The sequence below is a fragment of the Rhipicephalus sanguineus genome, chromosome 7, assembly GCF_013339695.2.
Source record: "Rhipicephalus sanguineus isolate Rsan-2018 chromosome 7, BIME_Rsan_1.4, whole genome shotgun sequence".
Taxonomy (NCBI): domain Eukaryota; kingdom Metazoa; phylum Arthropoda; class Arachnida; order Ixodida; family Ixodidae; genus Rhipicephalus; species Rhipicephalus sanguineus.
The window spans coordinates 154,378,110-154,391,090 of NC_051182.1; the positions used below are offsets into that span (position 1 = coordinate 154,378,110).

The window sequence follows — 12,981 nt, forward strand, 5'->3', positions numbered from 1 at the left end:
GCTAAAAGGAACCGCATATACCAAATCTGTACGGATATCAGAAAATTGTTTCATGTGGTTTACGAAACAAATGTCAGTCCACCTTTCGTCTGTTACTACCTTATTATTTCTTTGACGGAGTAAACTATAGTTAGCGAGTAATAGACAAAAGGACTTCATTGCGTAAGTAATATTGAGCGTGTCCAAGGAGCCCTGAAGCGGGCAGCGGCTCGCGTTTGTTACTATATGCGCCATAAAAAAACTACAACGGAGCTTATTTTTTCAGTTTATTTGAGACACCGAACAATACATTCGTTCACAAATTCAGCTTTTTTACCTGAAGCACAGGACGTTTTTTTATTCAAGTCATTTGACAGTTTACATCAATCACCCACAAAAGCAGTACCCTTCCGAGGTCTACAGGAGTAAATTTAGAAGTAGGGCACGGAACAATGTTTCCTGTAATGAAGAAAAGGCGGGCGCTATTGAAAATAGCGACAAATACATTGCCGGAAGGGAGCTCGGGTTCGGTATTGTTTAAACGGTGGATAAAAGCCTTTCGAGTGGTCGAAGGGTTTACAATATGGCGAAAGTTTTCACTGTTAGCCTACTGGCGCTCTGTGCGCTGGTCCTACCTACAAACGGACAACAAGCGGAACCGTTATCGGCGAGCATAAAAACGGGAGGCGCAGGTTCCGGATCTCAAAACCCGGGTCCACAGCGGCTCCCAGGGCCAGGCACTGCTCCAGGTTCCCGAAGACGTAAGAACACACATATATTTTTATCATCTGAGACAGATAACAGTAAAGCAGCTGTAGTTGTACACGAAGCAAGTGATTGCCCCCTTCACATTTGCTGGTTGAGAAAGTGAAGATGGATTCTGCCAGCGCTCGATTGTGTTTGGTTGTCGGCTTTTGTTTGCAATGTAGGTCTGCACCGTTGGAAAAAGAAAAAAACGAAGGCTGTAGTAAATCAAGAATATGAAAGACGCATTAGAAGTGCTGGTCTCTATAGTTGAAGTGACCATTTTTATCGGCGTGTGTACACTGAACTAGGACAAGTTCAGCTACTCAGTTATGATTCATAGTCGTTTATGAAACAAACCGCTAGCAATACATAATATTCATTCGCTCTTTCTGTTCTCACAGCATTTAATTCACGACGTTAAGGTAAATGCTTCTCCCACGCAATGCCTAATATTTTTCTGTACGTATACATCGAACCTCTGGTGAAATGAAGAAGCATAATAATAATAATAATATCTGGGGTTTAACGTCCCGAAACCCCGCTGTGATTATGAGAGACGCCGTAGTGGAGGGCTCCGGAAATTTCGACCACATGGGCTTCTTTAACGTGCACCTAAACCTAAGTACACGGGCCTCAAACATTGTCGCCTCCATCGAAAATGCAGCCGCCGCGGCCGGGATTCGATCCCTCGACCTTTGGATCAGCAGTCGAGCGCCATAACCACTAGACCACCGTGGCGGGGCAAATGAAGAAGCATTAGCTTGGGAGCATCCGTCTAACTCAACAAACAAAAAACTGATGGTGAACAAGTTTGGATTTGGAAAGCATGCTACTGTAACAATTCCTTCGAGTGTACACGAGGCTTTCCCGAAGTTTTTTTTTTTTCAAGATATGTGGTGATGTTCTCTTCGCATTACCTGGTCACATGGGTGTGAGGGTCGTAGTATTTATGTGCACATGTGTTTCCAATAAACCTCTATTTGCAAGTCCAGCGCTGTAGGGGGCTCATTCCATTTCTTGGGTCCATGTCAGTTTTTCCGGCTGATTTTTCAATTGTGTTAGAAGATTTTTTTACAAACTGCCCCAGCTTTTGATCCTTATACAGTGAGAAGCAGTTTGGCAGCAGCATACACGAATACAAAAATGGACTTTTTCCTGTTGGAGTGATTACCCCAAAAGGGATCATGTCCAAATCAAAGTGACTAGTGGAACAATTCAAGTAACAGTATTCGTAAATATCACTCCTATACCCATTTAACATATAGTTAAATTCAAAAAAAGTATGTTCGTCGTTCGGTTTTCTGTATCCTATTTTCAGTGTTCCGCGTGCTCACTTTTACAACGAAGTTTTTGGACAAGCTAATCAAAAAGCCGAGTATTCTTGGAAGCCTTTTATAAAGCCTGACACATAAGTGAAGGAATGGTGTTTTAAATGCTTCACGCTATACTCCACTAAGTCATGATATTAAATTGCAGGTTGCCCACGCGGTCAAGTATACAAGAAGTGCGTGAGCAGCACCTGCGGGGAGTACAAATGTGAGCATCTTTATCGATTTCGTGAGAGGCAATGCACCGCTGACTGCCACTCTGGGTGTTTCTGCGCCTGGCCCTTCTTCAAGAACAATGACGGACGCTGCGTGCCATTCTGGCAGTGCTATACTTACAGATTCGGCGGATGGTTTGGACGACGTCCCTCTGTTGGCATGAACCAAAGGACTGGACAGCCGGGCAGCTCGGGCTCAGCGTCTGGATCTGGTACCTCGGGCGCAATGTCAGGACCACAGCCTGGAGGCTCCAGTAGCGTGGTTAACCAATTGCCTAGTGGGTCCGACCAATTGGCTGGCCAGTGGCCTGGTAGCTCACCTGTCGTACCTGGCAGGCAGCCTCAAGGCGTCTGGGACAGCGCGAATGGCTTAGAGAATGGAGGTTGGGGCTCTGGGCCTAACCAATACCTCAGTAGTGTTTGGGGCGTGCCGATATCCGGATATCCCGATCAGTGGAGCTTCGGGAATGACACTGTAGGTATTGGAAGTATCAGCGGGAATTTCGTAGGTGGAAACAGTGGCCCCGGAATTGGCCACGGCGGCATCGGAAATGGCATTAGCCCCATCGGAAGTGGAAATGGGGGCTTTGGAAGTGTCAGCACGGGGCTCGCCAATGGCAATCCTGGCTTCGGAAGCGGCGCTGGCGGCGTCGGAAGTGGCACTGGCGGCATCGGAAGCGGAGGCTTCGAAAGAGGGAGCACGGGCTTCGCAGGTGGCAGCACTGGTTTCGGAACTGGTGTTACTAGTGCTGGAAGTGACAACGCGGGCTTCTTAGGCAATGACCTCGGAAGTGGCCCGGGTGGTTTCACAAGTAGCAACAGGGTCTTCGGAACTGGCAACATTACCCCTGGCGCTACCAAAGGGCTTGCATAGACTAGCGCTTACGAGGGCCTATTCCATTTCAGCCACCGTGACGACGCCAGATTAGCGCATAACTACCAACAGATGCGGCACTGCATAAAATAAACCCTGCCATTGCTGCAACACGTATTTAACAAATGTGCCTTTTTTCTTTTCTCGGCCTCCGAAAATACAATATCTTAAGATAGAAAGCGGCAAAAGTAGCGCTCTTTCGCTTAAGTTTTAAGCGAACATAGGGAACAATGTTTGAACGGTATAACAGGGGTCATCGAAGAACATGGTGGCCTATTAAGATGATCAATTACCATCCGCTGTGTGAACAGAGGTGTTTTGAATTCTAAGGTGCCCTTCCTTCAATAATTGTATTATACCCTTAGTGCCTGAGTTTTGTGTTGAAGGTTCAGTATAAACGCGTCTGTAGTTAACACTTTATTTAGCTTTGCTATATAATACAGCTCTCAGCTATAATAGTTCTATTATAATGCGGTGTCCTTTGCTTATTACCAAAGGCCAAAGTATATGCACCATTACTTCCTGCATCCGAAGTTGGACCCATTCTTGTAATAAAATTACTGGTAAAAAACCTTCAAACTAAAACACTACAGCCTTCGCAGCAGCCGATTCAACAAGTTCAGGTAAGAACAAACGTCCCACATAAGTATAGAGATCTTACGCTAGAAACAATAAAGATCACAAGGTCCCTTGTGTATTTACCTAAGACGACTCCAAGGCGAAAGCCATCTCTTTCTTCTCAGTAGATGTATTTTAAGCCTACATGAATGGCCGGTGTAAAGGGTGATGTCGGACTGATCGTCACGCTTGTTGTGCGTGCCGTGCGAAGAGAAAATGGACGCGGGGACGACGTGATAAACCACGCACGACGTTTATGACAGAACAACGGACAACTATCACAAAGCGTTAAGGAAAAGGAGGAACACAGAGACGGTCTAGTCAAGACAAGTAAAACAATGAACGCGAGTTCAAAAAAACAAAGTTCGGGGATCTCACGGTGCGATGGTCGGCACGGCGGACGCTGATGTGCAGAGGCAGGAGGCGGGCGACAGTTGACGAGTACCGGGGTGCGTCTCGATGTGCGACGCTGTGGCGACGATGAAGCTTGACGGCGTGGGTCCGACTACGAGAGCAGTCAACCCGGATCGGAGACGCGATGCTCCATGCAGGGATGGTCAGCCTGCTCAGAGGACAGCTTGCGCTCGAGTCGCGATGCTCGGCGCACCCGTGACCATTCGCCAGGCCACGCTCAATGCTGGGCTGAACAGCTGACCGTGGAGACGCCTCGCCGAGATCCGCGATGCTCTCGGCAAGGAACAGAACAGCAGGCCAGACCACGCTCCGAGATGCAGTACTCGCGCTGGCAACGCCGCCTCAAGTGGTGGTTGGCGGGCACCAGCACGGACGGCCGCGTTCCCTGGCTGGAACCTGGATCGCCGGCGTCCGACGCTTCGGCCCGCTGTCTTGCGTCTCCCGCTGCTTCGGCTCGTCCCCAGCCACCAAGCACTTAGCCACGTATCCTTCACAAGTGGCCCAATCGTGGAACACCACCTCTATGGACCCCCACAGGTCATCAGCTGATTGGCTGGCCTCAAGCACAGAGCTGGCTCCAAATTGCACGCGTCCGGCGCCGCACCTTCGTCGTCGTCGACACATGTTTGTTCCATTCATCACAGCCGGTCATGAAGGCTCCCTAGATGCATTTATCTTGTCCCGCCACCCTCCGAAAGCTTTGTGCACCTAGCGTGGTTTCGCGCTGCCTCCACGATCTGAGGCTCCCCACCTGGTTTTGCACTGCCTCCGTGATCAGCCCACCTGTGACCAAACTATGATTTCATGTGATGACGGTGTAAGTTGATGCCACAGGAGCGAAGGAACGATACTGCTGAACGACATTCGGCGCCAGCAGGGAACACGAGCCATGACTTCACGTGCCACTGCGAAGCGCCGTCTTTTTTAGGGGCGAAGCTCCTTAAGGCGGCACCCGTTCGTCCCTCGTAGTCGTCGTGGTCGTAGTAGTGAGTAACAAGTCTTACGCTTTGACCTCCAAGGTGGTGCCGGTGGGAGATTTCTCCTGTGCGTTGTTGAACAATAAAAAATTCGCAGCGTGCGCGTTAACTAAAAGCCGAATTCTTCTGTCTCTCATTCTCCATTAGCAGCCATTGGCATGTTCCAGTAGGAAACGTTAGTAGAAGTAGAAGTGTAAGTGTTAGCTAAAAGCCGACTTCTTCTGTCTCTCATTGCCATTAGCAGCCATTGTTTACCTCCAAGGTAGTGCCTGGTGAGATTTCTCCTGTGCGTGATTAAACAATAAAAATTTTGTTCAAAACGCCGTTGATTCATGAAATAAACCAACGAAAGACGCCAGATGTTTTGTAAAAGCAGAACGAAAGAACGCCAGATGTTTTTCTTAAAGTGTAGTAGTAGTAGTTATATGTAGCCACCTCGCCCGATCGTCAACGGGCGAGGTGGACCGGCAACGGCGCGAGGACCCTGCCGTACGAGAGTTAAATCACACTAAAAGACATACTTTGCGGGCGATACACTCTAGTGAGCTTTCAACTTTTCGTCTTAATGTACATGATAAAGAAATTATTTCTACGAAAAACGCAAGGCACACCTTGAGCAATATGTTTGGTTTTGGGACGCTAAATGGAACCATGAGGCGATGCGAAGCCGGAGCACTTGCACGATCGCGTTCCGTTGGCTTTCGTTGGGCATGCTACCGACCTCGCGTCGTGGAACGCGCGTCCTGTCTTCCCTCTAGCCTTGCCTTTAATTCGCACAGGGCGAGCGCGGAATGCGGTCGCTCTTGGCGCTCTTTCGCTCGGGAGCGGACTTCTTCCTTGCATTTCACCGATCACAAGTGATAATGAAGGGACCACGTTAACCAACAGTACAATAAAAGTTTGATGTTTAATATATACACGATGTTTCACACTCTTCATATTATGTACTGGGCGCATTTCACGGAAGAGTTTCACGGTTTACAGATGATTCCCTCCGTAGCTTCGCCCCACTCATCATCATTCACCCCGTGGATATGCTGTGATTTTTTTTTCTTCTGTTGGGCTGGTGCGCTCTCCAGTTTCGTTCACCGTCCTAAGGAGGACGTTGAACGAAACTGGAGATATTTTGAGGTCTGTGACGTCATGACAACGTCATATGGCGACGTTAAATTTCATGTTTAGTGAGGCATATAAGGTTTTAGCCTTAAAAAAGCCTTTCTAAAGCAAGCAATAATTTGTAATTTTGTGAGTGAAGCTTGTGGAGCAGCGTAGCCGTTTCAGACGAGCACTCTATAGGCTCAGCTGCGTGTAAATAAAAGGTCTTCGTTGTGAGAAAGGGCACAACTCCCCATAGATCTTCAATGCTTTCGGTGAAAAAAATGCATTGCTCCATCAGGGAAGCACAGATTCGCATCATCGACTTCGCAAAACAGCAAAATAAATAAAGTACATGGAATGCTCTCACCCTATACGGTTCTATTTCAAGGATGAATAAGTACGAGTTTTGTAAGTAAAATCAGCGCAGTATGAAATTTCCAAGTGATCATGAGTGATGTCTGCTAAGAGTAGCGCGTAGCTGAAACTTTCCTGTGTGCCCCTTTGCTTTTAATTCATGGCCAGCATATTCGTGTCGGCCTCCTTGTCCTGTATGAATTAGCGAAGAAAGCCCCCATGCTTTCTAAGCAGTCAAAGTTGAGAATTTACAAAAACATCACACGGTTTGCAGCCATGAGCTGTCTCTACAGAACTATCCAGAGCTACTCGCTAAGTCGCAGAGGCATAGCTACAGCTGTGCCATAGAGGTAACAAACACTGAAAGATGCGAATCGTATAACAAGATGGCTTATAAGGCCTTACGTTTATACGCCATACAAATCAAATTGGGCACCTTAATTATCTCATTGTTATTCATCTTTTCTTGTTTAACCCTTTCGGCCCTCGCGGTGTCAATTGACACCATCACCCAAAATTCCCCCTAGCACTTCGGAAATGAAACCAAAACTGCCCATTCTTGGGGGAATACTTCTTCAATGATCCCCACTGCCATTGACACCAAAATGGTGACATGCTCGCGGTGCTGGGAGCCGCAAAGAAGAAGAAGCTTCACCGAAGTCATGGGTGACGCCGAGGCAGGTCAGCTGAGGCGGGTGAGCGCCATTTTCGGGACGACGTACCGAAGCTGTTTCGATGAGTATCACGCTGAAAAATGAGACGTGGTTCACATTTTGTGTACTCTAGTGAATAGACGGAAAAAAGATGCTATTTTTCTCATTTCACAACCGCTGAGCGCTGATGACCTAATTTGATGTCATGTCTGTAAATCCATTATTACTTGCACCACTGGCTCAATTTTTCGTTTGTGGTCTTCTGAGGTCATAACTATTAGGAAAACAGGCAGAAAAAAAGTCCCCGACCAAAATAAAAATCCAGGGCTGAAAGGGTTAATGCATAGCGCAAGCATTTATTCCTATTTACATCGCTTCGATAAATGACACTGTTGTTATGATCTATTTCTCGTGTCTAAAGAAACAAGAACGTAGATAAGCACTTATTTCGTTCCAGTTTTCGAGTCGACGTAACATAGGAAAGAGAACAAATGAAGACTACCGAAAACTTGGAATGGTCACATTTGTAGAACCCTGCCGAACTCATGTAGCCAATGGCTTGATTTCGATTACCAAGGTTGCACCTTTTGTAGTCGTGAGCTTGCACGATGATTTAGGTGGCTATGTAGTTGCGCTACTACGCACAAAATCGCGGAACGAAATTTCTGATGTCCTTCTTCTTCTAATGAGGTCAGACTATAAGATCATCAGCTTGGGGTACCAGAGCCAGGTGGTCAAGAACAATCCATACTACACATCGACGGCGTCGTCGCTATCACTTGATTTTTGCATGCAAAAGCACACAATTTAGGTTTCTTACATCGCCGGTGAAATAAAATTAAGGCGAAAGCCTTAGGTGCCTGACAAAACGCGAAGATTGATCGTGAGCGTCGACCGCCATCCTGCGGCATCGGCGTCAACACGAGCGATGGAAAAAAAATTATCGCTTGGTGACCTCACCATATGACGTCATCATGACGTCACAGATCGCCAAATGTGTGACGTCAGCATGAAGTCACTACGACTTAACATAATGTGACGTCACATGATGACGCCACCACATGACATCACTGCTTGGGCAGAGATGGGCGGTTAACGAAGACTTTGAAAACCCGGGTATGGTGCAAAAGCTAGCAATGCCTCCGATCCTGGAGGTATTGCACCTTCAAGATCGGAGGCAGTAAAAAACCACCTTAGGTACCGAAAGCTTTCGGAGGGGGCGGGGAAGGATCATTACATCGACTGAGAAGCAAAAGAAGATAGCTTTCACCTTCGAGTCGTCTGGCACCGGTGTCAGACGGGCACTTTCGATCGCAATCAGGGCCGATCCGGATCGGACTTCTTGATCGCGATAACAAGTTCGTCGCTGCTGCATGGTACAGTATCCTGATCCTGATCGTGAATGGTACGGAGCCTGATCCGGATCGAGTATTGCGCAGACGTCATCTAAACTGCGATTTCTGAGCCCGATAGCGATGTGCAGATTGCGATCGTCTTGATCCCGACCGGGCCGGATCGCGGTTAAAGATGACACTGTAGCTACGAGTGATACGGATCGAGTCTAATCTTAGTCGGCCCTAATTGCGATCAAAATATGAATGATATCTGGGGTTTTACGTCCCGAAACCACGATGTGATTATAAGAGACGCCGTACTAGAGGGCTCTGGAAATTTCGACCACCTGGTGTTCTTTTACGTGCATGGGCATCGCAAAGTACACGGGCCGCTACTATTTCGCCTCCACCGAAATGAAACCACCGCGGTCGGGATGGAACCCATGACGTTATGGTCAGCAGCCGAGACCGTAACCAATGATCCACCGAGATGGACTCCCAATCAAAACTGCCAGTGTGACTGCCCGCGCATTAGGCAATTGTATGAGGTACCCTGTGAGTTTTTTTTTAATTATTATTGCGATAGCAATTATATGGACAGTCTCGGCTGAATTTTGCCGTCGCCGTCGCCGTCATGCACCGTATATGTATAATATGTATATATATAAAAAAGCCGCAACGAAAAATATGCTTCCGAAGCGCGGAATCGAACCGAGCGTACGAAAGTCACTCGAGCTGAAGGGACGCCGGTAAACGAACAAACAGACGATGAGCGCGAACTATCAAGTGTCACAGCTCGACACTTGAAGCACGCTAGTTTCCTTCGCTGCTTCGGCCGCCTTTGCAACAGGAGCGCTGTTCAAACTGAGAGTATCCATTGGCGAGCCTCACTTAGTATAGCATTAGTTTCTTGCTATCGCATTCATTGCTTCGCCCTTGCGGCGAAGCTGTGACTTTTTTATTGATTCCTACAAACATATTCCAAGTACAGTCCACGTGCTTTCCAGCTCCTCACAGGTCGCTTTTACGCAGTTCTTATACGGACGTAAGCGGCGTCCTGCAAGCTAGTGTGCGTATAGATTGTGATGACAATGACACAATATTCGCAGCTGCGACTTTCCTTCCGAGCAGAACAAAGAAAATGCTTACGTATTTTCATCGTCACAATGCCGCTGTTCCTTAGCCTGCAATAAGCATTTCATGTTTCGCGCGCGTGCGACATTATCGGAGGTATTGGAGCAGAAGTATATGAACAAGCTAGGGCCGAAAAATTCCTATTTTCTTACGTTGACTCAGCCAGTTTAAATACGTTGGCTAGTCTTCACCAAGATTGAAACATGAAGCTGGCAGAGTTCGCAGGTTAACACCACTGGCGTAGCAACACAAAACACAAAGTAAAGAGGGTTAGGGAAAACAAACTCGAAGGGTGACTCGTAAACGTACACTTCATTGTACTGGAGAAACTCGTAACCAGTCCTTGACCAGTCTACAAGGGCACGCATTGGATTGCGCATCAGAACAGCGTGGCGCGCACGACTACATGTTTTATTTTACTAAGGGTGATAGCCGTTCGCGAACCCATGCGGCAGACCTTTGGGATTTAATACGCTTCAATTATCTCGTAGTTTACTTGCTTTTTATTACGACATAGAAATGAAGTCTCACTAAAAAAAACGCGGTGGCATAGCTCTTCGTGCGCGACCTGACTCGAACTTGTGGGATCTTTAACAGTATCGTAGTATCTTAGGTGAATTATGAGACAGCGGGATCTGTGGCCACGGCACTCTTTTTCACATACCAATGATTTCGTTTGTTACTTTCGTAGAACAAGAGACTGCTTACTTAATATACATCACGTGCTTTTGTAGTTTGTATGCAAGTTATGAGCAGTGTAATTTAGGACTTTAGTTGTGAATCCACGCTGGTGTTGTCGAAACACCTGTCCTGTTTCCTCTGGAGTGTTATTGCAATTACCTCAACAGGCGTTCAAATAACAGAGAGAACGATAACGTAAGAGATGCTTTACGTAAATCGCAAAACCATAATTTCTCAGTACACCATAAACTTTGAGATAAATTTCGTGGTTCCTGGCGGGCGCGTCACCAGCTTCGCGAACAACGCACAGTCGCAAGATCATGCCTGTATCCCTTAAGCTTAAGCTTCGCCCCCGCTAAATATAAGTTGAAGATAGACTACCTAAGCAACAATTTTTGTCTAGTGATGCAATCGCATGAGCAATCATTTATTTCGTACCCCCGTTTTGCCTTTCAGAAGACTCAACTGGAAAATTTGGTTGTACACTGAAGTACGTGCAACGCTGTGTAAAGAGCGTGTTGCCGAAAAGATAATAGCAATATTATCTGGGGATTTACGTCCCAAAACAAGGATATGATTATGAGGCACGCCGCTGTGGAGGGCTCTGGAAATTTTGAACATCTGGTGTTCTTTAATGTGCACTGACATCGCACAGCACACGGATCTATAACACTTAGTTCCCATCTAAAGCCGACCGCGGCGGCCGGGATCGATCCCGCGACCTTCGAGTCGGCAGCCGAGCACCGTAACAACTCTACCATTATGGCGGGCGAACATCAAAGATATTTTCATATTGGGTAATTATTTGAGGAGGCTAGAAACATTTTCACTGCAATGTTCAGTAATGTCGAAAGTTGGGCGAGTTGGTGGTAGTTCATGATTGTTCCTTTTGTGCCTGTCGTCGTGCGCTGCTTCATATGTAATCACTGCAATGTACTTGTCAACGCTTGCAGAACCAAACCATTCACGCTACGCGTCCTATTTGGTTTTCATTACTGCCACTTAGAGAAAATCGTTTAACCCAATCGTATTACTCAAATCGTAAGCAAATGCCAGCCGGTGCCTCTAGAAATAAGAACAACGCAAAGGACAGAGGACCAGTAAAAGAAGTGCACAGGCTACAGAGCTGTTGTCTGTGTCCTTGTTTCTCTGGCATTCTGTCTTTTGAGCTGTTTTTATTTCTGATATGTCGTACCAGATCGACTAGGCATACACTTCAGTGCCTCTAAATAACTTTACGCTGATTGTTATTATGTTGTTTGTGGTTAGGTTCCAATTTCGTAACATTTTCATAGCTCTGCGATATGGCCACATAGGTGGTGCGTCACGTACTTCAATACAAAGTCATGTGCTTCATGTGTCGTGTGCGTCATGTGCTTTAAATAAAAAGCTTTCAACTGAGAAAAAAAAGCAGTCGAACAACGTGTGCAATTATATGCGCTGTCTTGTTCACGAAAGAGAGTGCGAAAGCACGCGAAAACCTGCTTTTATTGTGGTACACTCTTTTGCTTTCCATAGCACTTGCGTAAAGGACTGTTCTCTTACCTTGGTAAGAAAACAGTCTGTAGCTGCGTCATGGCACAGCTACGGCGTGAGCTATTGTTTCTCGGGAATCATTTTACCTTCGGCAACAGTACATTGGAAAGCACGTGAACGAAGTTAAAAGTGGAAAAGGGTACAACTTCGAGGCTGTAAAGGATGACCTGCCAGCAGGAGGATAATGCGAATTTTGTCATAGAAAGCAGCTGCAGGTGAAGTGCTGCCGAAAAGAAAGGTATTTTGTGGAAGCTGCCTTGCTTTTTGACGATGTCATTTTTCAGCGCATTCAGGCTGAGCCGTGGAAAGTGACCGCCAAAGGAGCACCGCACGGCAACTTCAATATGAGCACAGTGGCGGTTTCAAATCTTTTACTTCTAGTTCTCACAAATGCGATTGCGCTGACCGTTAGAGCGGCAGAAATCCCTGCACCTAACTTGCCAGGGACAAGCGGTGGTGAGCCAAGTAGTGCTCGGGGGAGCAATGCGGTGCTGCTAGGCCTTCCAAAACCCGGTATGACCGGTAATGAGCTGCCGCCAGGAGGTGGTTTACCAAGTTCTGCTCGGAATGGTAAGGCATTGCATGGCACGTATTTGGTTTTATGACAATTCTGCGAATGCATTCTTATTTTCTGAGTTTCATTTTTGTCACTTATGATGTTACTTTACAGAAAAAAAATAATTTTATTTAGCGTTGAGCTGCATGTGGATATGTTGTTTTCAGAATTGCAGGAAGTTGAACTAGTTGGTAAAGATTCATGGTACAAAGAGGTAGGCGTTCAAGCACGGACAGAACAGCAAAGATTCACGACAACACAAACCCCGACTATCAACTGTCAACTGCTGATGAACTGAATTGATAGTCGGCGTTTTTGTTGCCTTGATCTCATGTGTCCGTGCTTGCCACCCCCTTTTTGTAACGATCTCCATGCCATGCCATCCTGGTGAGATGATACGCAAAAGCGCTGAGTCTCATGCTAACAGCAGTACATGTGAACATATCTGTATTACACGCGGGTATTCGAGTCCAATATTAAAAA

At 46.7% G+C, this 12,981-nt stretch overlaps 2 protein-coding genes across 2 annotated transcripts in view; both read left to right on the forward strand.

Moving 5' to 3' along the window:
• The window catches only part of LOC119400314 (keratin-associated protein 6-2-like), a 223,367-nt gene that overhangs the window by 163,678 nt on the left and 46,708 nt on the right, over positions 1 to 12,981 (forward strand). The gene's annotated exons all lie outside the window — the stretch shown is intronic.
• On the forward strand, positions 481 to 3,281 carry LOC119400312 (uncharacterized). Its single transcript, XM_037667340.2, has 2 exons — positions 481 to 740; positions 2,203 to 3,281. Exons 1-2 carry the CDS (start codon positions 563 to 565, stop codon positions 3,141 to 3,143), a joined length of 1,119 nt encoding a protein of 372 aa, XP_037523268.1. The 5' UTR covers positions 481 to 562; the 3' UTR covers positions 3,144 to 3,281.

Coding starts and splice junctions, on each gene's coding strand:
- LOC119400312 (XM_037667340.2), top strand. CDS start 563: ATGGCGAAAGTTTTCACTGTTAGCCTACTGGCGCTCTGTGCGCTGGTC. Junction 741..2,202: donor TGCTCCAGGTTCCCGAAGAC/GTAAGAACACAC, acceptor ATTAAATTGCAG/GTTGCCCACGCGGTCAAGTA.